Genomic DNA, 27,639 nt, shown 5'->3' with positions numbered 1-27,639 from the left:
AACTGTAGAAATTGTATAGAATGCGAATTCGAATCTGCAACTCCCTTCTGCTTGTTTATTGTTGCCCCTGCGAGCAAGTTAGAATGTCTACCTTTCAAAGCAAAGAAAGAATCCTGGGCTCTCCTGGAGAGCCTGGGAGTTCTCTGTTGATGCAATTTTAACTTGCCCTAGGTTCCCTTTCCCTGTCCTCTTTCTCTCCAGATGGGTACTACCAAGAGGGGAGGACGCGCCATTTGTAATAACACTCTGCTCATCTTATATAGCACCTATTCTATATCACAGTATAGTATCTTATACAGCATATAGCTTATGTATCTTGGTCAGCAGTCTGCACCTGTGTAGCTCGCAAATGCAAAATACAACCAAAAAGAAAGGTTTTCATCATTTATTACCACTTAGAGGCCTCTGGCTGGGTGTTACATAAGTTGGGCGGAGGGGGGGGGGGAATGCCTGAATGCAATAAACAATAGTCATGCATTTGCAGAGATGGTTCAACTAAAACCAAGGTTTCTTTTCAGCACTGAGCTTTTTTCTTTTCTGCTTTTCTACACTTATAAACCACACAGCAAACAGCATTGACACAACCCATTGTTCTACACACACATTTGCAGTTTTCTTTTTTGCTCTAATGTAATGAATAAAATCACACCTAGCCTGCAGACCTTGGCTGTCTGCATTGCACGATATGCAAACACGCACAGGCTGCTGATTGCCAACTGCAAATCACCACACTTCAGGGCCATCTTGGCCATCTTTCACAGCACGAGCCAGTCCCTTGAAGTGGTGTCACTGTGCGCCGCCGCAATACCTGGGGGCAGCGGTGGTGCCCCCTGGTGCCACGGAGTGGAAGATGTGACAGCCGCCATTTTTGCTCTGAGCAGCGCCTGCAGGTGCGTCCACTGCTCGGTCTGCGCGCGAAGTGAGGACTGCTTCTCGCGCAGCTCCTTCTGGCGCTCCCGCAGGGCCTTGCCCCGCTTCTCTTGCTCGGCGATCTCGTGACTCAGCTGGGCTCTGCGCAAGTGTAGCATTTGTAAGCACTGTTCAAACCATGCTGAGATTGTAAAGACAGAAATGTTACTATGCTAGCGGACAATTTCCTCTGGAAATGAAGCTCTGCCCCCTAACTTTCCTTTGTCACAAAATGTCGGCTGCTATAGAAGCCCCAGCATAAGCACTTTATTATCAAATGAGTGGCAGTTAGAACGTACGAGCCTTTGAAAGCCACAGAGGGCTTGAAGGGCAGCACCTGACTATCAGCGGGTAAATGACAGACAATCAAAACGTAGCACGAAAAAACTTCCACATTTGAAGGGTAATGCTTGTACTTCTATCCTAAAAAATGGTATGGCCCTGTGGAGCGCCTCTAGGCAACTGCTGCAGGAACAGCCCTGCACATGTTCGACTGATTAAATAAAATCCACTAAATATGCACTATTCCACTTACTTTTTTACCAAAACGCTCTTTTATGCTATCTACCACAGGCGATTTTTTAAAATTCCATAATACTTCAATGTGATCACCCTGTATAGTCTCTCCAAAAGAAGTACAAAGCTTTGGCTATAGTGTTCTTGGTGTCATTCTTGGAAGTCACGACTGAGTCATGAAAAGCCATGTCTTCACACCTTTAAGGAACTTTGTCATAGGATCGGCATTATTTTACCTGTGCAATAATTTCTTTGGCACTGTGTGCCCGCTACTTTTCTGTTAGTTTCATTAGTTTCATTATTGGGATGCCGAGACACGCATTGCATCCCCGACAGTAGATTAACGGGTATGTAAAAAAGAAAGCAAGCCTGGAAAGGTGGGTGACAAGGATCGATATTGAGAGCATGCAGAAAAAAAAGAGAGACAGAAAGGGGAAAAAAGAGGTAATGCTTTATTTGCTTCAACAATGTTATTCTCTTATAGAAGACAGGAGATTAAACATGTAGGAATATTTTGACTGACCCTCCTCTCACTCTTGGATGCAGTTGTGGCGGTAATGCAACATATAACACGAAAAGTATGGTCAGCACAATTTGTATGTAGGAAGCACAATCCTCCCAGGAGGAGACATTCCAAAAGCTTTTTACATTCACGTCAGCAACAACCGGTCATTTATACCGGTTGTGCTAGAGTGAATAGCTTTTTTGGCTCTTTGGCCCGTTTTAGTAGTGGTCATGTGTTCACCGCCGATGCCAAGGCGCTGACTAGGGTGTACTACAATATGGTTGAGTGGGACAAGCGGCTGGGCCGGCGCATGCTCGGCAGTCAGGCACGCGACGACAAAAAATACTGTGGCGGCACTGCGATTGAAGTGGATTGGGCCGCATCGAGGTTGCTTCGTTGGGAACTGCTGGCGATACTTCTCGGAAGGGCCACTCGTACTACTTCACATGGTGTGAAGTAAGGAAAAATCTGCTTTCGAATATTGCGTACTTCCGGAAGAAGCAGACTATCGTTTGCTCACGCTCGGCATCGGCCACCCACGTAGGAATTAAAGTTTGGCCACCCCAGCTGCTTATTGGCGTCGTAACCGTGGGTCTCGTTAATTTAGACTAGTTATGAACATTCAACTAGCCTGGCACCACGCGTAACCTAAGGTCAGGCCACCAGCACGCTTGCCGGCGCGCGCGCGCTCCTGGCCGCTCCTGGCTAGACGTCTTGGCAGAGTAAAACATCTTCATTAATAATATTTGAATGGCGAGAGCAGTGCGGGAGGAACTCTCAGATTTTGCTTCGCATTCGGCTATTGACAGCACTTCAGAATGCGCAGGTTGGTTGTGGCTATCATCCGTCGAATAAGCCGGTGAAAGACAAAGCCGGTTCACACCGTGTAGCACAGCCAGACAGGAGGATTGAGCGCGCACTTTGGCACTGTGGTACACAAAGCAAACGCCGCAGTTTCGTGTACCTGCGGCACGGAGTGACCTGCGGTCTTCTACGTAGCGTAGATACCACGGCCGCCGCGGGATGCCGCGACGAGTCCACTGGTTGAGCGCAGTGCGGCTTGCTGAGGACAGCTGCGTTTGGCGCGTCGTCGTCGCCAAAATTGCACACACAGTAGACTTGTATGAAAAGGAAAATTGTCACTCACCCGGCTGCTGCACAAAGCTATACCTTTGTTGCTCTGTGCAACAGTCTGGTGGATGACAACTTTCCACTTCATGAACCTTCCTCCACCCTGCAGGCTTCCACAGAACTGATTTTCAGTCGTGACTTTTTGCTACTACTATAGACTCCCTTTAAGAATAATTCGAAGGGACCATGAAATTCGTTCGTCTTATCAGAACTTCGTCTTCTCAGAAGAATAATTGGCAACATAACCAGGTGCATTCAAATGTCTTACTTCAAAACGGTAAGTGAAGTAGACTTAAAACGGGGAGAAATGACTTAAAAAGCATTTATTTAGCTGAACTTAACAGAAAACAGCTTTCAAGTGGTTTCATCCACTTGCTTGGTTTCATCTAGCTCGTGATGGTCGTTTGGCGCTTCTGTGCAAACCTGCGATTAGCCACAAACGATGTCATCTCACCTAATGACCTTAAAAATCCTGTACCTTCGTGCTGCTGGAAAAAGTTCACACGAGAATTAAAGCAGGCACCTGCCGCCTCACAGGGCATCGGTGCAGGCTTCGAGCTAGCGAAAGTACGAAGGAGCGCGCTGAGAGTGCGGCAAAGCAATGCAACCTGGAGGAAAGTCTAGGTGACTTTGAGCGAAGTGGGGAAGGGGAAACGAAGCGAAGCGTCGCGGAGGAGGAAGGTAGGCGGAGTAGCGCTGGGTTTACGTCCTCTGGCAGTTGCTACAGGCTTCGGTTGCGATACGGATGTACCCGGTTCGTCTCGTGATAACATTTAGATAACATCGTCCTCGCGCGCCATGCGGTGCGTGTGCGAGTGAAAGCGTGCGACGGTGAGCCGACGATGGCGGCTCAATCTCTCGTTCGGAAAGGGGCGGGGAAGCATGCTGTCTTCGATCGCGCGCATGGCACCGGGAAGGGAGGGAGGGAAGTGTTGTACTTGGACCCACGGGCTTTATGTTGAGCGCGATCTGCTTTGGGGGCGCAGTCAGGGTGGGCCGATGGCTCGTAGCTTTGCGTGCGCTTTGTTCTGGCCGATCAGTTTGCGTTGAAGCGATAGACAGCGCGAAGGTCACTTCGCTCGCTGCTGCTGCCGCGATTCCCCACGCCAGAGTTTTGACAGCGGGCGTCCGCGGTCATCGAGTGTGATGTGTTCATGTTTGCCTGTGCGCGCTGACACTGCTTTTAGCCAGTAAGGAAATGTTTACAAGGGGGCGTATTACTCTGGCGGCTGCTGTATATGGCGCGGCCGCGCGAGCCCTGTCTTTAATACGATCTGCGATATGGACAGTCTGGGCGCACCAACAGCCGATAGCTTCGTATGCGCTATAGTACCCATACGCTTGCGCGTCACCCGCGTTCGCGAAGTGAAACGTCTCCAGTCTCTTTTTGTGTCTTCTTGTTTTCGCCTCTATCCACGGGCGATGTGTGCCGCAGGCCTCTAGTAGGGTGCCTTGATGCGCGCGCACCCGGGCGCTGTGCATCGAGGCACCCTAGCCTCCGAGATCGGCAATGGTGGCGGGCTCATTCCGAATGTTGTTCTTAACCAAAGAGCACGCCTAAGGCGATTTGTCTTAAGCGGATTTTTTTTTGCATTGAGTCTATGGAAAACCAAACAAACGTTCCCATGTTATTCGTTATATGCGAGGATTCGGCTTAACCGAGTTCGTTTTAGCGAGAGTTCACAGCAGTGGCGTCTACGTCTACGTGAACATTCAAAATCAAATTTGAACTGCACGTCACGGTGACATTCAGTAGGCGGAGCGTTGCGGGCACACTCCGCTCCGCCGTAGCTTTCGCAGTGCAAACCATTGAAGGAGCGGAAACACGACGAATGGTATACATTTGATTGCCATTAACTCCGCTTCTGGTAAACGCACTGAAAAACTTCTTGCGGCAAGGTATTTCTGAAATACTCTAATTTAACTTAAAGTGCATTTATCTACTTCAATAAAAATGGTTCAGGGCCCCTATAACCATAACGTACATTTCATTTGCTTTACACCACGTGTGTGACAGCAATGCAGCCAGAGATCTTGCGTCGGTCTGTAGCCTCCGACCGTGCTTTAAAAAAAAGCGAGTCGCGTGCCAAACTTCCTCCTGTGTTCCTTCTCTAAACTAACAAATGACGTTCGCTGTCTGTCATTCAGTGTTGGCCGAAGACATTTAGTCAGAAACTTCGTATTCAATAGCGCAAATACCGAGATTAACACATTAGGTCGTGCTTATTTTCGGCGTAGATAATGAATGTTAATTGTGGGATGATTATTCTTATTAATTATGCTCATTATTTGTCTATTTGTTTTTACATACTGCAGCCCTACTTAGGGCTATGGTAGGTAACGTTTCTGCCCTTCGCTGGCGCCATGGCAGAAAACGCGAATGCAAGAGTGCGGGAAAGATTGCAGGTCTGGTCCTGAAGCAGCGGCTTGCTGCTCGCACACCACCATTTGTTATCGCAGCTTAGGCAGTACTTTCATGGTGTCCCTACCTGAGGGAAGTCTGGCCGTTGGACCCGGCGTCGGCTGCGGGGTTTCCCAGCACGCCACGAGCCTTGAGGAAGTTCAGCTGCACTTCGTGGATCCGAAGGCTGTGCTGAAGGAAGTTTAGCTTGGACTCCTCGCTGTTGAGCTCACTTCGGAGGCTGGACACTTCCTGGTGCATAGAACATGGAATCAGAAAGAACAAGAAGTTCGGTTAATAAAAGCTATATGTGCGTAACCTCATAGTGCTTCCAATTAAGAGTACAAATTGTGGTCGCTAATCGTATGCGTCCGCAGACCACAGTCGCTACGCACCTTCCCTCACCATATCCTTACTCTGAAGAAATAATTGTGACATGACCGGCGTTCTTGGCGTCAACTAAACGCACAATCTCTTCGGTCGCACATCTGTACACCTTTGCTGTTGGATTTCGTCGCCATGCAAATTTAGAGACAGCGTTACTGGGCATGTAACTGACGAGTAACATACTACTCCAGTCTCGCCCGCCCCTTAGCCTACATTCGATTCTTCCGCCATCATTGCCGGTGAGCGCGCGCGTAGTCGATCGATCCGACCGTTTGCTGAACAAGCTATATGCAGATAGGCGGGGATCATCAACAACAATATATATCAACAAAATATATATAGGTGGGGATCATCCCTTCCTGCATCGCGGGTACGCCCATCGTGAAGTTGGCGCTGACCGCGTGGAACGAATTTCTGATACGTTTTCTGGATGCCGTCGCCGCGACCGCGTGCGATGACGGCTCTGTAAAATGGCGGCTTCTTATGCGCTCTCGCTTAATGCATCATTATCTCAGGAATACATATAACACCGTTCTGCCATGATTGTAGCGTGGACGTAATAGAACGAAATAGACACGGCGACTCCATGCCAAAAAAAAAAAAAAAAAGAGAAAGCCGATAGTTTTGGGCAAGCGTCTGACGAGGAGTATCCGACCCTACACACGCGCCACCGCAGGTCTTTCGTCCGTGGTCCCTCTCGGCTACGAAGGCCTGCATTTTCGCTTCTCACGGTGGCACCAAAGCCGCATCCTTATCGCGGCTCTAGTGTCTCGCCGCTCGCTAAGACGTGTACTGACAGGTAATTATTTTAAGTCGCCACCTCTCTCAACGATTCTGCGAAGTCGAAGAGGAAGGCAACATAACCCTATTGGCTGTCCCTTATAATGCCACTTATACGGCTGAGTCAAAACTGAATTTACGTCGCCTTAAAGGGACTATAAAGGAACGTACCTGCTCCAAACTGGTCATACTACTTTCCAGGCCTGCTGCGCATGTGTCGTAGGCTGCTTTCTTTTTATCGTACTCCATTGTCACGTCCTGTGCAGAAAATGAGTTAGAGGACATTTCTGTTAGAGAATAAAACGGAGCGAGGATGTGATGTTGCAGACCGTTACACTAAATATAGTGCCTTCACTTCGAAGCGTATTGCTTCCCCGTTGCTGCGGTAAGGCCCCTTCACAAGAACGTTCCGTGCCGGCACCATTGGATTGCTGAGGCAGGGGCTGCTATAGAACGAGTTATAGGTCATGATGCCTCCGGATGCACGTGCTTCCGCAGTTCCATCAGAACAGACATTTCGTATAGTTCGTGTGAGGCGCAGCTCACGTATTTTACAGCGAAGCTGTTAGTCTATAGTTAAGATTTCTTGCGTCGTTGTCCTCACAGGTGGTGGGGGTAGAGAGAGAGAGAAAACGTCTTCAGCGATTGAAGCGAAAAGTGTATACCTTATTTGGTATCACACATACTTACAACATACATCAAAATATACAGCACAGCATTTATTTCAATAAAGAACAAGCACAAAAGAGGCATTCAAACCACATAATTGATGATAAGGCGCTCCTGCTAACAATGCGAAACACGTAGCGCTCCCGGCATATATTTCCCGGTAAAGATTACTGTTGCTCAAGCTGTCGCGGCGACGGCAGCTTGCGACGTTGGTAGTGACGTCACTAGCCTTTCATACATAAAGAACCAGCTTAGCAACTGATTTCATTGTTGTAGCATCGCTATGGGTTGGTAACGCGTAGACTCCCGAGGAACAGCATGAATGCGAGGGGGCAGCAGAGGCAAAACAAACGGCAATACGACCAGCGGCGGCATGCTGCCGCTAATCGTATTGTCGTGGAATTCCAGCACAGGGGGAGTCCGCACGGCTACATTCTCCTGCGGCTGAATAATGCGCCGGAGGAGAAATTGAGCAATAAAACACTGTGTATACCCCCTCCACAGTTGTAGTAGTGGTTTTCAACAGCTGCGCTGACATCCATTTTCGCAGGGCCGGGATGGCGAGTCACTTTTTTTTGGTATTGCAAAACTATAGACGTGCAAGGACTGTCTAAAAAGCGCGCCACTGTTTGATGCTTTCCTATAAGTATACTGACAGTGCCATCCGATTTTACCTGGTAGCTTTTCCGGAGTGGTCTCAGGTCTTTTATGGCCGGCGCCAGGCGCCCTTTCCTTTCGGCGATTCGCTTGTTGAGGTTAGTCACCATCGCGGACATATCTTCGAGTGTCGCCATCTTTGTCTCGTCTAGCGTGGCCTTGTTGCCGGACAAGTTCTCCAGAGCTCCCTGCAGCCGGTGGTAGCCGCGAACGCCGTGCTTCTCTTCGAGCGCCTCCTGCGACGGCACGATCGCGCTGGTTAGCAGTGCAACTGGTAAGTTGCTGACGATCTACGATGCACTGAACAACTGACGAAGTCGCAGTACAGGAAGTCCATAAATGAAGCGCGAACCCTAGAATTCCAGCTCACACGCAAGAATGATGTTGGATGATATGATGGTGCGGCATCGTATTAAGATGCAGTAGTATATGGTTTTGCCCTATGCAAAGAGCGGTCGCATTATTAGGATCAACGATACCAGCATTTGCTGTACCTAAGTAATAGTTTTTCAGATTTTGCTGATTGCATTTTTCCGTAGCAGGCGTCTCCTCTATACCCACAGTTTTGCTGCGGTTGGGTCAACAACCAGAAGTGCCGAAAAAAAGGCACCGAAGAAGGTTGAGCTTGGAGTTCTATGCGTGGACAATATGCTTAGTTTTTTCGCCGTATTCGAGAATCCACTTTCACCAAATTTCTGTTAGGGCTACAAACAACGAACAGCTAGCTAGCTTACGTGACACTATGCGCAGAATGCTCAACGTACGCGTCGCCTGTAACGTTTTCACCACCGGCGCATGTCTTCGCGAATGCCAAAAGCGTGCTGCAGTGAGCTAGGCGTGTACATCTGGGTGACCATAAACGAACGCGAGGCTGCACTTTCAACGAACAGGGCCACCCGTAGTGCTGAGGAGGAGAACGCTGTTCATCGAATACGCTTTGCTGTCGTGTGTTCGTCCCGCCCTCTCTCTCTCTCTCTCTCTCTCTCTATATATATATATATATATATATATATATATATATATATATATATATATATATATATGAGCGAGGAGAAAGGAAACTGGGGTACCCGATTTTAATTTGTCATATCACTAGAAACCAACAAAGGCACCAATGACATTATAGCAGAAATTACTTGTACGTATTAATTGAATTAAAGAAATATAAATCTCGGTACCGCCAAAAAACTCACCGGTTGTTCTAAAGGGTAGAGGTGGCCGTTGAAATTGTGAAATCGAAACTGACGAGAAGTAAATTAAATTATTGGGTTTTACGTGCCAAAACCCACTTTCTGATTATGAGGCACGCCGTAGTGGCTCCGGAAATTTCAACCACCTGGGGGTTCTTTAACCTGCACCTAAATCTAAGTACACGGGTTTTTCCGCATTTCGCCCCCATCTAAATGCAGCCGCCGTGGCCAGGATTCGATCCCGCGACCTCGCGCTCAGCAGCCCAACACCATAGCCACTGAGCAACCACGGCGGGTCCGACGAGAAGTGAAGTCATGTCAGTTTTGCAGAAATCCTAAGACTAAAAGCACTTTCGAGGTATCCTTCCCCAGAACCTGCTAAAAGATGTCTCTGCATTCCTGTTAAAATCGTCCCGATCTGTTATAGGCACGCTTTTAGGAAACGTAACTGCAACGCCCATGTATTTCGTAGCACAAAATGTGCTTCGAAATACATGGACGTTAGTGTAGAAATAGGAAGGGATATGTAACGTTAAGATATGTTGCATATTTCTAAAATGGTGCTAATTGTAAGATTCCTGCTAAGCAGTCATGACTTCAGTACTCCTAGGCTTCAAGTTCACAAATACATGTGTCCTAGAGTTAGTAATTAACAGTTAATTATATCTTAACAGTTAATATATATATATATATATATATATATATATATATATATATATATATATATATATATATTGTCACAGTCGGTAATGTGGAAAGAAGACGACGCTGATGGTGGTCTTGGAGACGACGAAGAAGTGTTTTAGCAAGATCGATGCTCTACGCTTGTTGGCTCAGCCATTAAAAGCTACCTGTAAATAGACGAACGCTTCTTCCTTCCCGTAACATCATTGGTGGAGGTGCGGGGTAATCGAGCAAGACGGAGCTCCGCAGCGGACGTAACCTGGCCGCCATGTCTTCCGAAGGAGACAGTTCAACCGCGGCCCCGTCGTCGCCCCCGACAGTCATCCTGGCCCAGCCTCGCGACCCTGGCATGTTTTCCGGGATTGACAACGTTGACGTCGATGACTGGTTACAGAATTATGAACGGGTCAGCGCATACAACAGGTGGGATAACACGCTTATGCTGGCTAATGTAATATTCTACCTCAAGAAAACAGCACGGGTCTGGGGTTCGAAACACATGAAGAAGAGATTACGAGTTGGGACCAGTGCAAACAGAAGCTTAGGGATTTGTTCGGCAAACCCGTCGGCCGCCAACGTGCTGCAAAGAAGGACCTTGGGACCCGTGTACAGACGTCCACTGAATCGTACGTGGCCTATATCCAGGACGTCCTCGCTCTTTGCCGCAAAGTAGATAACAATATGGCAGAGGCAGACAAGGTCAGCCACGTCTTAAAGGGCATCGCGGATGACGCGTTTAACCTGCTTGTTTATAAGAACATCACAACGGTCAATGAGATCATTAACGAATGTCGCCGCTTTGAAGACGCGAAGAGTCGCCGCATAGTCCAACAGTTTACGCGCCTACCTAATACCGCAGCTTCGTCGACGTGCGAAGACATTTGTCCACCGCGTGAGCCCACCTCCTCCGAGAACGTCGTCCGTATCGTTCGGCGAGAAATCGAAGCAGCGTCTCCTGCCACGCCTGTGACGCAGTGCTTTGACGATTCCCGGCCGCTTGTGTCACTCATTCAGTCGGTCATTCGCCAAGAACTTGCGAATGTAGGTCTTCCATCCATCTGCTCCGCCAGCCGCCCTGACTTTGCTTCGTCTGCTGCCTCTGCCCCTGTTCACCGGAGCCAATACGGTCCGTATCCGAGCTATCGCAACCCGGCCGAGTGGCGCACCCATGACGATAGACCCATCTGTTTTTACTGTGGACGTGTGGGCCACATCTCTCGCCACTGTCGAAGTTCCTGGCCAGCCCACTCACGACCAAGCTTTCCCGCCTACCGCCGCTCCCCACTGAATCCTCGCCCGCCATCACTCTCCACCGAGGTTGAAGACGCACCTGACAACGCTCGAGCCACCGCGACCAGCCGATCGCCATCACCACATAGTCGCCGCTCCCGTTCGCCCCAGCTGCGTCGCTCTCCATCCCCAGCTTACCGTCGCCGCTCTCCGACGGGAAACTAACTGGGGCAGCTCCTGGAGGTGACGCTGCTCTAGAACACCGGCCTGAAATTCCTCTGCTGACCCTGCCTACTAATCGGAACCTTCTGGACGTGGACGTGGATGGTTTGCCCGTTACAGCACTCATCGACACTGGAGCCCAAATTTCCATCATGAGTGCGGAGCTTCGAACGCGCTTGAAAAAGGTACTTACCCCTGCTCCGACTCGACTGCTCCAGGTCGCCGATGGTGGAACTCCGGCTGTGCTTGGAATGTGTACTGCTCGTGTCAGTGTCGCCGGTCGCCACACGTCCGTTTTGTTTAGTGTGCTTGAACGTTGCCCTCACAATGTGATCCTCGGACTCGACTTTTTGTCCGCCCATTCTGCTCTGATTGACTGTTCCGCCGGTGTCGTACAACTTGACTTACCCCTACCTGTTCCCATTGACCTTCCTGCTCAAGCTCCAGCTCAGCTTTGTTCCGCGGATTTTATACGCCTGCCATCTCTTGCAGCAACCTTCATCCCTGTTTTAGCCAGCCCACCTGTACCTGATGGAGACTATGTCCTCACTCCCGCGACGTCAGTCCTGCTTTCTCACAATGTCTCCTTCCCACACACCATCGTTTCTGTTGCGGACAATCAGACATGTCTTCCGATCCTAAATTTCGGACAGTGCCCGCAAGTAGTTCCTCGAGGCATGTCTCTTGCCACGTTGTCACCAACGCACGAGTGCCACATTTCTGCTCTATCTGTTGCGCCGTCTTCGACCACTGCTCATTCTGCGCCTTCTGCATCAGCCCCGACCGATGACTTTACAAAGATGATTGCACCGGACCTCTCCACCCAACAAGCCGCACAGCTCCGTGGCCTTCTCCAGTCCTACTCCGACATTTTCGTTCTGAACGATCGCCCTTTGCGTCAAACTACGGTCGTGACGCATCGGATAAATACCGGCGATGCAGCACCTGTTCGCAGACGCCCATACCGGGTGTCGCCCTCTGAACGACAAGTTATCCAGAGCGAGGTTGACAAGATGCTTGCTAAAGGGATTATTGAACACTCTTCCAGTCCGTGGGCGTCCCCTGTTGTTCTCGTCAAAAAGAAGGATAACAGCTGGCGATTCTGCGTTGACTATCGTCATCTAAACACGATCACCAAGAAAGATGTGTATCCACTTCCCCGCATTGACGATGCTCTGGATTGTCTCCACGGTGCCACTTATTTTTCATCTATAGACCTTCGCTCTGGATGTTGGCAAATTGCCGTGGATGACATGGACCGTGAAAAGACCGCATTTGTCACACCAGACGGCCTATATCAGTTCCGAGTAATGCCATTTGGCTTGTGCAATGCCCCGGCGACCTTTGAACGGATGATGGACATGCTCTTGCGTGGTTTGAAATGGTCCATCTGTTTGTGCTACTTGGATGACGTCATTGTCTTCTCTTCAACTTTTGCGACACATCTTGAAAGACTTTCATCTGTTCTTTCTGTTTTTCGCACCGCTGGCTTACAGCTCAACTCGTCCAAGTGCCACTTCGGTCACCGCCAAATAACTATGCTCGGACACCTTGTCGATTCGTCAGGCATTCGCCCCGACCCCGCTAAAGTTCATGCTGTGCAGAATTTCCCTGTACCAACTTGTGCCAAAGATGTTCGCAGCTTTATGGGCCTTTGCTCTTACTTCCGCAGGTTTGTGGAAAATTTCGCCCATGTTGCCCGTCCCCTGACTGACCTCCTGAGGAAAGACGTTCCTTTCTATTGGGGCTCTGAACAAGCGTCTGCTTTCTCGCAGCTCATCACGCTGCTTACTACACCTCCTGTTCTCGCCCATTTTGACCCCTCCGCTCCGACAGAAATCCGCACTGACGCCAGTGGCTACGGAATCGGTGCAGTTTTAGCTCAACGCCAATGTGGGCACGACCGCGTTATCGCCTACGCCAGTCGCCTCCTCTCTCCCGCCGAGCGCAATTATTCGATTACTGAGCGCGAGTGCCTCGCCCTCATTTGGGCGGTGGGCAAGTTCCGACCCTACATATATGGACGACCATTTACAGTTACAACCGACCACCACGCCCTTTGTTGGCTTTCCTCCCTCAAGGATCCCACCGGCCGCCTCGGTCGCTGGGCCCTACGGCTGCAAGAATACACCTACACTGTGGTCTACAAGTCGGGTCGTCTACATCAGGACGCCGACTGCCTGTCTCGTCATCCCGTCGATGTACCGGACGGTTTAGTGGATGTCGCACCGATCTGCGTTCTTTCCCTCTCAGCCTTGCAAGACATTGGCGCTGAACAACGACGCGACGAGTCGTTACGCCCCATTATCGAACGCCTGCTCTCTGCTCCGTCTGACCCATCCCTTCACATGTTCGTACTACAAAATGGCATCCTGTATCGCCGCAACATGCACCCCGATGGGCCCGAGCTCCTAACCGTCATTCCGTCTCATCTGCAAACGATTGTACTGCAGCAACTGCACGACGTTCCCACCGCTGGACACCTTGGCGTCACGCGGACCTATGACCGAATTCGGCGACGGTTTTTCTGGCCGCGTCTCAACCGCTCCGTCCGGCGCTATGTTGCCGCGTGTGAGTCGTGTCAACGCCGAAAAAGACCAGCTGTGCCTCCTGCCGGACTGCTGCAGCCTTTGGATATACCGGCCGACCCTTTTTTTTCGCGTTGGCCTTGATCTCCTTGGACCATTCCCTATATCCGAGGACGGAAATAGGTGGATTGCCGTCGCTACGGACTATACAACTCGCTATGCCATTACTAGAGCCCTACCGACCAGCTGCGCTACAGACGTCGCTGATTTCTTGCTTCACGACGTTATCTTGCACCACGGTGCACCTCGTCAACTTCTCACCGATCGTGGCAGATACTTTCTTGCCAAAGTCATAGACGACCTACTTCGATCATGTGCTACTAAACATATACCGCTTACCATCCTCAAACTAACGGTCTTACCGAACGCCTGAACCGCACATTAACGGACATGCTCGCAATGTATGTTTCCTCCGATCACCGGGACTGGGACATTGCTCTACCATTTGTCACGTTCGCCTACAATTCCTCGCGCCACGACACAGCTGGCTATTCACCCTTCTATCTCCTCTTCGGCCGTGAGCCGACTTTGCCTTTCGAGACACTCCTCTCGACCACGCTCGACTCGCCGACAGAGTACACTCGGGATGTAATAGCCACAGCGACCCAAGCACGCCAGATTGCCCGCATTCGTCTGTCTGCTTCCCAGACACGCCAGAAGTACCGTTACGACAAGCGCCATCACGACGTGAACTACGAACCAGGCGCTCTTGTGCTAGTATGGTATCCAGCTCGGCATGTTGGTCTTTCCGAGAAATTACTCTCGCGATACTATGGCCCTTACCGCATCCTTCGCCAGGTGACCCCTGTCACATATGAAGTGTCTCCGCTGAATGCCACGGTGCCTTCACCCCTCTCTGACATCATCCACGTCAGCCGTCTCAAACCTTACCTTTCTTCGACCGATGAGCCGCACCAATCAGGTGCTTTTTCCGACGGGGGTGATGTCACAGTCGGTAATGTGGAAAGAAGACGACGCTGATGGTGGTCTTGGAGACGACGAAGAAGTGTTTTAGCAAGATCGATGCTCTACGCTTGTTGGCTCAGCCATTAAAAGCTACCTGTAAATAGACGAACGCTTCTTCCTTCCCGTAACAATATATATATATATATATATATATATATATATATATATTACCTTCCCGGTTAATTATATATCCAGGTCTCTGAATACCTCCTGTAAACACAGCCTGTTTACAGGAGGTATTCAGAGACCTGGATTGGAAAGAATTGGGGATAAAAGTTAATGGAGAATACCTTAGTAACTTGCGATTCGCTGATGATATTGCCTTGCTTAGTAACTCAGGGGACCAATTGCAATGCATGCTCACTGACCTGGAGAGGCAAAGCAGAAGAGTGGGTCTAAAAATTAATCTGCAGAAAACTAAAGTAATGCTTAACAGACTCGGAAGAGAACAGCAATTTACAATAGGCAGCGAGGCACTGGAAGTCGTAAGGGAATACATCTACTTAGGGCAGGTAGTGACGGCGGACCCGGATCACGAGACGGAAATAATCAGAAGAATAAGAATGGGCTGGGGTGCGTTTGGCAGGCATTCCTAGATCATGAACAGCAGGTTGCCATTATCCCTCAAGAGAAAAGTATATAATAGCTGTGTCTTACCAGTACTCACCTACGGGGCAGAAACCTGGAGGCTTACGAAGAGGGTTCTACTCAAATTGAGGACGACGCAACGAGCTATGGAAAGAAGAATGATAGGTGTAACGTTAAGGGATAAGAAAAGAGCAGATTGGGTGAGGGAACAAACGCGAGTTAGACATCTTAGTTGAAATCAAGAAAAAGAAATGGGCATGGGCAGGACATGTAATGAGGAGGGAAGATAACCGACGGTCATTAAGGGTTACGGACTGGATCCCAAGGGAAGGGAAGCGTAGCAGGGGGCGGCAGAAAGTTAGGTGGGCGGATGAGATTAAGAAGTTTGCAGGCATGGCATGGCCACAACTAGTACATGACCGGGGTTGTTGGAGAAGTATGGGAGAGGCCTTTGCCCTGCAGTGGGCGTAACCAGGCTGATGATGATGATGATGATGATGATGATGATGATGATGATGATATCTTAGTTAATTAGACAAACTATCGGTGAAATTTTTCTTGCTCCTAATGTCTGCTTAGCCACGTAGCCTTTCAGCAAAATCAACAGGGCCCAGATATGACAGTATATTAAAGAAAGATGTATTCAGCATAAAAGGAAATACTCGATATATACAGAACTTGTATTGTTGGCGCTTAAAATACAGAACACATTTTTCATCGGAGGAAGGTGATCCAGTCGCAGTTTCGAGAGCACGTCTACTGCATCAAGGTCTGAAAATAAGCAGTTCGCAGTTTCAGCGCACTTTTGACGGGCAAGACGGAGGGGCGTACCAAACATCCAATTTAAAATTAGGTCGCCTTGGTATCGGGAGCCTGCACACAAGTCTCCGTACACCTTGGTCGAGCATTACCCGCCGCGGCGGCAGTCTCCGAGGTCGCAATTAATATAACCCCGCTTTCGAGCAATCTGTGCATGTGCTTGAGCGATTTCACCGCGTCGCAGCAGTTTCGCGCACTCACCAGGCTCTGCGTGAGGTCCCGCTCCTTCTGCGCGAGGATCTCCTGCGTTCTGGCCAGCACACCGGTCTCGGCCCTCAGCTCGGCCAGCTCCTGGCGTTGCTGCTTGTACTGGCTGCTCTTTCCGCGCAGCGCGTTCACGTACTTCTTGAACTGCGGAGCGTGCAGAAAGTTCGAGCACCGGGCACAGGCACGGCCTGCCCGGGCGTACCTCGTCTCCCTTGAGGACCTGCTCGCCGCCGGCGACGAGACTCTGCTTCTCCTGCAGCTGAGCCTCCAGCTGGGACACCTGCAGTCGCAGCTCGTTGAGCGTCTCTGCGGCGGCGTCCTTCTTGCGCGCGATGACCGCAGCCTGCGGATAAATTAAGGGAACGTATGCACGTCGTGCATATATGTGCATGTTATTTTGCGCTTTTACTCTTATTAGAATATGCACTTGGCAAGCACTCATCCGGGTGGGGGTACTCTGCAAGGCGGAATAAGTCCGCAAATGCATTCGTCCTCGTGCTGCCGACTGCTTCCTGGTTAGCTGTGTCGCAGTCTCGGCGTAGCATAGAGCTATCCCGGCGGGCAGAAATTCTTTTAACCAAGGCAAGAGCAGGGTACGTCGTGACTGACGACATCATCGCCTTATGGCGTGGCGACGGCATGCAATGACCCCGACCGCCCGCATTCAGCTTCGCAAGTGATATGCCATTCACGCGCAAGACAGGCAACGCTAAATGTTCATAATCTCGTGGGGGAATGCGAAGGACTCTAGAAGTTCCGGGAAAAGCTACCGGCCCAAGAAGGTGACGTCGTTTGAGGACTGGGTCCGACCACGGGCTATCGTCAAATATACATTTAACTCACTAAGTGGAACTTCGCGTGTGCAGTTTCCATAGCAAGTTGTACCTAGCTCCTCTCCGCTTAACCGCTTCCCGCGACAGGCTTACAAACATCATTTAGATGTATTATTCTTTCGCTCCCCTGGTTAGCCGAGACGGTAGAGTGACTGCTCAGGTCAAGCACTATGATACAGTTTTAAAGGTAAAGCATATTTTTCTGCGCACTCCCGAGTGCGTTTTGGAACCAGTGCCCATTCTTCTGGCCCCTCATATTCTTGCAGCGCAGAACCAGACCAGCGCAGAATCAGACCAGGGCAGGATTGCTTTTCGCAGTCGGCCGAACATGTTCATGCGGTTAGTTTGTCAGTAGACTCCCCGCCATTCAGCTACGGAGAAAATGCATGTATTCGCATTCCTGGCAGCGTTTGCATTCACCTTCGCAAGTGATATGCCATTCACGCGCAAGATGGGCAACGCCAAATGTTCATAATCTCGTGTGGGAATGCGAAGGACTCGAAGTTCCGGGAAAAGCTAACGGCCCAAGAAGGTGACGTCATTTGAGGACTAGGTCCGACCACGAGCTATCGTCAAATATACACTTAACTCACTGTGTGGAATTTCGCCAAATTCTGCGTCCGAGACGCAGAATTAATGCTGAAATATAGCTGAAGCTGAGACGCAGAAGTATAGCGAAAATCATGGTGACGGCTGAGAGCTTTTCGAATGAACATATAAGAGTGGTTACACGGAGTGTCGTACTATTGCGCGTCTGTCTATCTGCAAAGATGTCTCGGTGTGTATTTCAAAGGCAGCGGTAGCTTTATACTGTATGCATATTCGTTGTCATAGTGGTCTAATGAAAACGTTTTTTTTTCTTCTACGAAGGACGTATGTGGTGAGGTTTGTTCGCAGGAAGCATCGGAGAATGGTCCAAATCGTAAAGTATGCGCAAGCTGCCGTCGTTCGTTGCTGACACTGTAAACCGCGAAGACGGCTGTTAGGGAACACGAAATATTAATTAACTTGTTCAAAAGCTTCCAAGAGATCTTCGAGGTGCACAATATTCGCTTGGCATCCGCTTTTTTCACTTGCGCTTTTTAGTTAGTTCGCGATTTCCATGAACATGCACTGTGCGCCATTACCACCACCGTTCTGTAATAGCGCCACTAAGGCAAAATTGCACACGTAAGTGCATGTCAAAACCGCGTAATATAGCTACACATACCTGTTGCCTGAAGAGCGTCAACTTGTCATCGGCCTGCTCTTGACTTCGCATCTTTTGCTCATAAAGAGCGTTGATTTCCTGGTTCTCAGCCTGGACCTGTACCGAAAAAGCAGCAAAATACTGTTGTTCATTATAGTTTAATATGTTCGTTACATTATTTAGGGGGTAACATTGTCTTTGGTTGAATTACAAAAAATTTAAAATAAACCCGACAGCTTCGCTACTGTTGTGCGTGCGGTGATCGTTACGATCCCGCTTGGAGTTCAATACCGAAGGAAAGCGATTCCTCTGAATACTCTTGCGCGGTCGGAGTTAGTCACTCTGTTGCGACTAACCTTTTTTATTTCATCAACGTTACTCTACACAATATTCTGCACAAATTTCAGAGAGCTATCATAGCAGAGGTAGTGGCCAATAGACGACGTCTATGGGAACGCCATACCTCATGCGAAGCTCAGTGTACCTGTCTTGGACAGTTTACGATTTGCACATACCTTCGCCTTTAGTCTGTTGAGTTCGTTTTGCCCCATTGCTGGTTCAGCGGCCACCTTCTGCAGGTCTCTTATGGCGTTTTGACAGGCGGCTATTTCCTTGGGCAGCTTGTCTCGCACCAGGTAGCCATTGGCTCGGACCTCTTCCTCCAGCTTTTTCATCAGCCCTACGAAGCATGAAGAGACGAACGTTTGCTCATGACGCTTTCGATCCCACACTTGATGTAATTACTTCCGTCTTTACGTATATAATTCCAGACAAAGCGTCGGAAGATTCGCTCATTCTCGTTTTACTTTTCCTGTCCTTACTCCTTTTGATGTAAACGGTGTCACGTCAACTTTTCGTTGGCTCATTTCGTCACATGTTCTAATTACTTTTATTGATCTAGTTACATAATCTTCTGACGCACGTCGCGCCACAGCGCACCCCCGCCATAGTACGCCATACTTGCTCAGAGCCCCAAATCATTTAATCATTTTTTTTAAAATAAAAGGAAGCTTTAGCTCAGAAGTTCCTGTCGAAATACATCGAAACGGAGAAATTGTTTTTTTCTGCAACCACTGCACAGAATTTCATGACGTTTGTTGTATTTTAAACGTAAAAGTAATTTAGTGACCGTATACGAAGCGCATGTTTTATTTAGGCCGTCAATATTTTTACAAGAACTGTTTCAAAATAGCAAAAATAAAAGAAAGCAAAAGAAAAAAAAAAGAAAACTCAAGTATCAAGTTTTCAACTCTGTAGCTCATTAACAAACCCGCCGCGGTGCCTTAGCGGCTATGGGGTTTCGCTGCTAAGCACGAGGTCGCGGGATCGAATCCCGACCGCTGCGGCCGCATTTCACTGAGGGCAAAATGCAAAAACAACCGTGTCCTGTGCAGTGGGGGCACGTTAAAGATCCTCTGGTGGTCAAAATTAATCCGGAATCCCCCACTACGGCGTTCCTCACAATCAGATAGTGGTTTTGGCCCGTAAAAACCCATAATTCAGCTCAGTAACAAATAAAGATTTCACAATTCTGTAAACTACACCTCATGAGACGTCTAAAGTGGACATAATTGATGTATTATATACATTTCTTTCACGCGCATACCATTCATTTATTTGTGAGTAGGATTTTTTGCAAATCCTTCGTACACATTGTAACAATTTCACCTAAATATTAAGCCGATATATCAAATTTGGCCACTTTAGATGCTCAAACAGGTGCAATTTACAGAAATCCTATATGTGCTTTTGGTGCGGAGTTACGGATTTGTAAATTTCGTGTTTCTGTTCTTTTTCTTTAATTTACCTTTCTTTCGGCAATTTTCCCATAATGTTGGAGGCCCAAATTAAGAAATCCGATTCCTGAGTTAGTGTTTAACTTTTTCTCTCAAACGCAACAGATTTAGTTCAAATTGGTCCAGCGGTCGTCTCATATAGAAGCGTTTATGCGTTTTACATGTATTTGAATGGGGAAAATGGGGTTAGCCCCGAGCTAAAGCCTGATCTTAAGAATAGTGGAATTGTGGCAACCCGTAACATAAGTGAATGTTTCACAATATAGCTGCAACTCTAGGATGACAAATACCTTCCGGTGTTGCGCCGGCTCCCGAATGCTGCAGGTCTCTTAGCTGCTGCGTCAGCCTGTGGATCTTTTGCTCGCAGTGGTTCAGCTGCAGTTAAACAGCAAGAAGTATAGAGGTGACGGTCAGCGGTGTATTAAATATGCATAATTTTCTTATCGGCAATCCTGAAAAAAAAAAGAATTGTACGACGTTTCAATGTGACGGAGACCGTGGTAGTCATGAACATTAGGACTGTGACTGAAAGGTAGAGTGCAGTATTAGCACGTATACAAGCATGATTGCACTTGCCCCGTTTTCAGCTTTCGCTGTTGCCATGCTCTTCGGTGTTCCGCTAAATTTGGGAGATTGTGATTATTACGCTATAAGATGGCGAATGTGGGCTTGTTGGTGATTCATTACGAGCAGTAGACGTCGCACGTTGTGGACGAGGACAACAGAAGTAGCGACAGGACAGACTTGGCCGTAGCGCCACTTAGCGACGAGGCGTCCTGCCACTCTTCTTATCACCCTCGTCAGAAACGTCCTACGTACGTCTACGGCTTGTGTTGCGATCAGGTGAGACTTACTTCGGAGAAGCAGCTTGGTAGGTCAGACAGGGACGTGAAAAAAAACGACAGACCAATGTTGGTGCGAGTTTGAACATCCCGCGCAAACTCTTGGTCACGTCATAAATTTGGCAGCGTCGGGCCGAGGCTATGCGTCTGTTTATTAAGAAAAAAATATTTATGAATTACGCTCTTGAATAAACGATTGTCAAAATTTGCTAGTTGCAACTTCGTTTGCCTGCGCAGGAACGATCCGAACGCGCGGTAACGTTATGAATCCGCGAGGACAGTACGATGCCACGAGCGTTGCAGTTTAAGCGCAAAATTCAATAAAGAGAAACTCTGCCCTTATTTCCCACGCAAGTAAGTATAAATGTATAAAGGGTTCTGATTAACTAACCTACCATAGTACGATGTTCTTAAGATTTGTGTGTAATGTCCCTTTAAGCTTTTGCGCCCGATAGCTTGCGAACACAGATGCATATGCTGACACGTTGTCTGTTCATCGAATCAAGCGCAATGTTCGTACCGATTAGCGCAGTGAACTCACGAGCTACTAGCAGCGCCTCCATCCAACCGCCCCGACTGTAAACGCCGTACTACAACTTCCACAGAAGTTCTACAGTCTATTCAAGGCTCTACATATATACAAGGCCAACAGTTCGCAGGTTCGAGTAATGCGGGATCACGTGCGAGGCGCAACTCACCGCGTCACGCAGGCTGTTCCTTTGCTGGGCGAGCGTCTCCGCCCTGTCCTGTTCTTCGCGGAGATTCTTGGCCAACTGCAGCAGGACGTCCTTGTTCCGCTGAGTTTCAACCTGCGACGGGTTCGCGACAACAATTTTCATTGATCGGTACCTTTTTTCACCCCTAGCCGAACAAATCGACATGTGTAAGGACATCGTATTCCACCAGCCATCGGCGTAACCAAGGTCGTCTTACTTTTGGAGCGACACGACTTTGCCGAAGAAGGTATTCCCACGATGTCGCTAACCTGTCACGACGCGCGCTGATGGGTGCAGAAGCTCGTTTGCTCGGTACGGGCGCCGTAGCATCGTTTGTTAGTGACGTGACAATGCTGCGCGACTGCTCATCGAATAAATTTACCGGGTTCAAAAGCGAATGCACCGTGCTATACGTCACTATTATTATTATTATTATTATTATTATTATTATTATTATTATTATTATTATTATTAGTAGTAGTAGTAGTAGTAGTAGTAGTAGTAGTAATTTATGGCAGAAGTTAATAGTCGCACGCCTTTGACAACCTATTCTCCTTTACATAAATATACACCTCACTTCAAAAGCAGTCCGTTTACATCCAAAGCCAATTGCGATGCTCGAGCTTCTCGGGAAGAACGCGACATATGTATATAGCAGGCCTGGCTCACCGAAGCTCAGGGAAATGACGCTGCTTCGCTCAATAACGAGTGCTTCGCAGCAAGGAAGTACTACAGTGATCACCGGAACCGATGATCACGCGTACAGTGGTATTAAGACTTTTCACAAGCTAATGTTGGTAAAGTTGCGATTCATATTATGCTGTAATGCTAAACGTCGAACGAGGGAACAGAGAAACCACGTGCACGTAGTAACATCCAACGCCAAGGTCTTTTCATGTTTCGAATGAAATCATTCATACTGACAATAGTGCCACTTGCTTGTCGTCCCTCTTCTTTTAGTCCCGCATTTGACACACACACAAAAAAAGAAAGAAAAGAATGTAATAGTTTTAATGAAAAGACGATATACGGTATACCTTACGGCGAAGCTTGGCAATTTTCTTGTTCAGCTGCTCGCGCTCCTGCTCCATCTGGGAGATGTCCCTGCGCAGCTCCTGGGTGTTCAGCCCGCTGGCCTTCAGCGCTTCGCTCATCTTGTGCGCCTCCTTGAACTGCTCCATGGCCGCTTCGTACTGCGTTGATCAGCGTTCTGGTTCTGCGTGCCGCTTGCTCAGACCATATTTGATTGAGAAGTGCCATTCCACTCGCGCGCGATAAATAACACCTCGAAATTCGCGATGTTGCTGACTCGACGGGGGTGTTATTCTTCGTTTCTTTTTTTTTTTTGAGGCCATACATAATTTTTAAAGATCGCCTCTGGTAGATAGCACTGTTATACTTCTTGAGCTGAAATACTCGACTAGACGGGCATTACATTGCGCGAGAAATCTAAATGCATAATTAACTAATTATGAACAGTCGCAAATTATATGTTTTATTAAAACTTTACGGCGCATAGTGTAATTTACGAATTGTAGCTGGTGAATTCGCAAACCGTATCCACTCTGAAAGACTTGATTGGATTCGCCACCTCCGGAATGTCGACAGCGGAAGAAATAGCTTCTATTCGTCAGAACTGTGCAGTCACACACCTACGAGTGCTCAAGCAATCCACTCGCCACATAGGTCAGAATTATGTAAAGCGACCGAGTGGGCATGTCCATCGGTCCTCTGGAAGGCACGACTTTCAGAGTTGCAGATCGCCGGACCAGTCTCTTACGATCGTTCTTACAACACTCCGTTCTACAGCTTGGTCCTCTATACGGAAGGCGCGTGCGCTGTAGACCAGCCGCCGCTTTCACGAGCCGCGCAAAGTGCTGCTCCCGTATTACACACGAGGCGCATACCTGCGCGTAGAGCGCCTGCAGGTCCACGTCCCCGTCCAGTTCGGGCGGCAGCTCGACCCTGACGAGGAATCGTCCCAGGTAGGCCCTCTTGCGCAGCTCGGGCAGGCCGCGCAGCGCCCACTCGAGCAGCGGGAGCACGACATCCTTGGCGCCCGACACCAGGCCCTGGCGGAACGAGCCGCTGCGGACGACGATGCGAAGGGCGTGATGTCACGGGCTCTTCGTATCTTGCTTTGTTCCGTTTTTGCAGACTGTAGTTCCGCTTAGCACGCGCAATGATTGTTCGCGAGACTGGACGTGGGGGAACACTTCGCGAAGCTGGTCAAGAGCCTCTGTTCAAGCAACTCGACGTCGCTGTCATTGTGAAGCCTCGTCTGCCGAAGCCTACGCGTTTGTCAAGCGGCTGCCATCTGGCTATGTTCGTGTGGAAGCGCAATCGCTGAGGGCAGGCCAATCTGCAAGGAGTCGACGACTGACCGTGTGAGCGGCGTCGACTGCTGCTTCCCGATTACCTCGCCATTGCGTCATATGTGGGATCGTAGACGCAACATCAAAAGCAGAGTCCGGCGGGGTGGCGCGACATCGTGCGCGGAATGCTGCGAACAGTTTGACCATTCCGATTGGCCCCGATAACGTCATTGAATTTCCTCGTCTATAGTGACCTAGGGAAAACGACTCCTTGAAAACGTACGTCTTGGGTGTTGTGTGCGCTGTGTGCTCAGACATGTAATGGGCACATTGCTCAGGAATGCAGTGGGCTCCGACATGTAGTGTGCTTCGATTCAACCATGCAGCCTACTAGGATGTAGTGTGCTCCCATAACCATGGAGCCAGTTGTAGATACGTAGAATAAACCCGTTTTCCGTTTGCTTCCGCCTCGCGACCTCATTTCCTCAACAAGTAACATCTCTCGGCGATAGAGACGGACGACGGCGTGGGTTAGATTTTGTCGGTGTAGTGCAGGCCAGCTACCACATTTTAGGCTCTCCGGGCGGCGTATAGGCAAGCGATCCTTTGTGTGACGCACGACTCGGAACCACAAACCAGAGTCCCAACAGCTTCCTGTTATACGATGTGTACATTCAGCCGGGAAATGTTGACGAGATGTAGCTTCGGGTTGGCTGCTGATGTGATAATAACAAATTGGAGCGTAGAAGAACCATAATGGAAAGAGACAGGCGGTATTTTCTAACTGACGGGGTTGTTGCAGAACAGCAAGGAGCTGGTGGCGAGTGCTGTATGATTATCATGGCGCTAGCTTCCTCGCTAGTAGCCAAGAAATTGTCTTGCGCGTCGACACAGCGGACCGCGTGTAAGGACGATAAGCATTGAACTTCTTCTTTGAATAATTCTGCCCTGTAAGAGGATGCATCCATAGTGAATTATATGCACAACATGCGCTGTTTTTCTTTTCTATCAACGAATTAGATTTTATTCTTTTATCGCAATGCCAAATCCGGAATCAATTTTTTTTTTATCAAGCAGCTTGCTCTGCGGCATGGATGTGTACTTGAATAAAAGCGTGCCGGTCATTGCCATCTAGAATTTGCAGTATAGTGGCTGAGCGAACGCATTGTGTGTGAGGAGACGCCTATAACTCTGTGTGACCTGCTCGTCATGTTGATTATCGTTCGTAAGAACTGTCTTTCCTCGCCCGGCTGCATGTATATTCGAAAATGGCGTATTTTCACTATCATCATATGGACCCTGATTGGTTTCATCGTGTTTATATTCCCCCTCTTTTTTTTCATTCCTCATACAGACAAGTACGTACCTTAAGTAAATACGTACTGGGAAATATTACGCGTCGAGTAATGCGTTCACACGGTCAGCTTGCTGACCCTAACAATATTATACATGACATTCAATTGAATCTCAACAGAACGTTGAGATATATATTGACACGAGTACTTGTTTATCCTTTTCTCGGGGGCTGCATTTCACCCACCAACAAATCGGTGCAAGACGCGCTCGCATGATAGGAACTTGCTGGAATGTTATCGATGGTTCTGTGCTTTGTCTGTTGTCATCGGAGCTTGTGTAATTTGACTGTATGCGCGACGCGAATTTTTTTTCGTTCTGGAAGACACACGGGCACCAGCGATTACTCTGGAAACTTCGATGACTCTTGTGTAAAAGCCGACGCGCTTGACTGGCAGATTGGATTTTCGACGATCGCCGACTGTGTTCGCCGCTATCGTTGTGCTTTGAGTGTAACTTGCTTTCGTGGGCACAGGTTCGCCATATAAGGAGTTAGTTAAGCTATTGACAGTTTTGCTGCTGGGTGCTTTTTTTCACCGTCACTACCACGTGACAATATATACAACGTAATATATTACTATAGTCAATTTAAATGCAACATAAATATAAATGAAACATAATTTCTGTAAGTATTTCTGTGGGAATTCCAGAACAATCGACATCATCGTCACGTATTATTATTGCTCAATACATAGTTAATACTCGTCAATATTACTCAACACGTATTACTTTTCTAAGGATAAGTACAACAATACAAACATAAGTGCTACTCAATATAGATACAACGAAATTTCTGCAACAATTTCTGTAAGGGGAGCTCCGGAACATGAGACATCGTCGTCGCCGACGTTTATTATTCCAGTCCTGTAAACCTGCATCTGCAAACACTTGTCATTATTTATTTATCTTTCCGCCACAGCTCGCCACCTACCGGCCTGCGATGTCAGGCGGAGGCTTGTACTTCAGTATGCGCAGGAAGGCGAGGTTTTTCATGGCCAGTTGCTCGGGATCCTCGCTGCGTACGTCCGCTTTCATCTGCAACCAGCGAACTGAAGTGAGCGACGCGCGCACTCCAGCAGTGCTTACGCAAGCCGCACCTCTGTTCGCAGCTACTGCTAGAAAAGTTCAGGACCGGCCAAGCAGGAACAAACAAGGCGCGGGCGATTCATTGTTCAAGATGTTGTGGTCGTTGTTTCCCTCGAAAAGTATAGTCAACCGGACTTCTCTGCCTTTTACCTCTTGTTTCTATCTCCCTCACGACGCATACCTCTTATGCGCGGGCGATTAGTAGAGAGAGGGTGAAAGACGCGAACTACACGCGATGTTGATGCAGATGAAACTAAAATTTAAGGAACATTAAAGTAAACGCGCGGTGCAATTAATATATGTTAGTCCAGCATTGGAGGGAAAAAAATCCAATTTCATTAATGTTCAGGATGATAAAATAGGGACATTATCACTGGCACCGAGCCAGAACGGAGGGTAATGTTATATACTGTAACAATAAGTCTCATATTGATTACACGCTAGCATGAACCAGCATGGCCTGCAATAAACTTGTGTCGCTTATGAAAGTCAGAAGCAAGCTTTGCTTTGCTGACTTTCTTTTTTCCTGCTTGTACTTTCCTGTATATCAGTTCACGTGGAAGATGCGTTAACGCACAAATGCGCATGTCGACTTACCGTGATTATGTGCAACAGCAGTTTATTTCTGAAACTGTATTATACATTTTTAAATAACTATAACTATGGTGATATACATCTTACAGTTCCTGGTCATGTATAGGCACACCATATAAACAATGATCCGCAAGAAAAAAAAAGTAAATGCGCTTAATCTAAAACCACACAGTCGCGTGCAAGCAGCAAGAATGTGAGGCCGTGGGTCACGCTTTACAAACCTTGGGGTCCAACTCGGCGAAGACGTCATTCAGCGCCTGCAGTAGCTGGTCTGGCCGAAAGGCATCGAAGCTGATGAGGTTGAGTCTCTTGTTGAAAGGTTCCTTGTTCAGTTCCTGAACTATGAACTTCAGTTGCTCGCTCATGGTGCCAGCTCGGAAGTGCAGTATCCGACCGAAAACGAGGACGGTCGATCTTTGAAGCGGTCCGCCGACTTCCCGCTTTCCCTTCGCCGTCCCGCAGTGGG

General features: G+C 48.5%; 2 protein-coding genes across 2 annotated transcripts in view; one reads left to right on the top strand and one right to left on the bottom strand.

Annotated features, from left to right (window-relative positions):
• The window catches only part of LOC142572765 (carcinine transporter-like), a 41,240-nt gene extending 40,393 nt beyond the window's left edge, over positions 1-847 (top strand). The window contains exon 13 of the transcript XR_012826142.1: positions 762-847. The gene's annotated coding sequence lies outside the window, so the exon portion shown is untranslated. The remainder of the gene's footprint in view (positions 1-761) is intronic.
• On the bottom strand, positions 46-27,639 carry LOC142572766 (intraflagellar transport protein 81 homolog). Its single transcript, XM_075682108.1, has 14 exons — positions 27,395-27,639; positions 26,425-26,528; positions 23,733-23,913; positions 22,863-23,018; positions 21,808-21,918; positions 20,558-20,642; positions 18,987-19,150; positions 18,493-18,588; positions 16,652-16,792; positions 16,444-16,593; positions 7,973-8,191; positions 6,801-6,887; positions 5,551-5,714; positions 46-1,011 (listed from the first exon to the last, which is right to left on the bottom strand). Exons 1-14 carry the CDS (start codon positions 27,536-27,538, stop codon positions 756-758), a joined length of 2,058 nt encoding a protein of 685 aa, XP_075538223.1. The 5' UTR covers positions 27,539-27,639; the 3' UTR covers positions 46-755.

The sequence above is a fragment of the Dermacentor variabilis genome, chromosome 2 (genome assembly GCF_050947875.1).
Source record: "Dermacentor variabilis isolate Ectoservices chromosome 2, ASM5094787v1, whole genome shotgun sequence".
Taxonomy (NCBI): Eukaryota; Metazoa; Arthropoda; class Arachnida; order Ixodida; family Ixodidae; genus Dermacentor; species Dermacentor variabilis.
Note: the sequence above shows the minus strand (reverse complement) of the source record. Positions and strands in the feature narration are given on the sequence as shown.

Excerpts from the sequence above, each read along its gene's own strand:
- LOC142572766 (XM_075682108.1), bottom strand. The coding sequence starts at position 27,538 with ATGAGCGAGCAACTGAAGTTCATAGTTCAGGAACTGAACAAGGAACCT. Across the intron at positions 16,594-16,651 it reads AGGTCCTCAAGGGAGACGAG|TTCAAGAAGTACGTGAACGC; the intron begins GTACGCCCGGGC and ends CACGCTCCGCAG. Across the intron at positions 5,715-6,800 it reads GTATGACCAGTTTGGAGCAG|GAAGTGTCCAGCCTCCGAAG; the intron begins GTACGTTCCTTT and ends TCTATGCACCAG.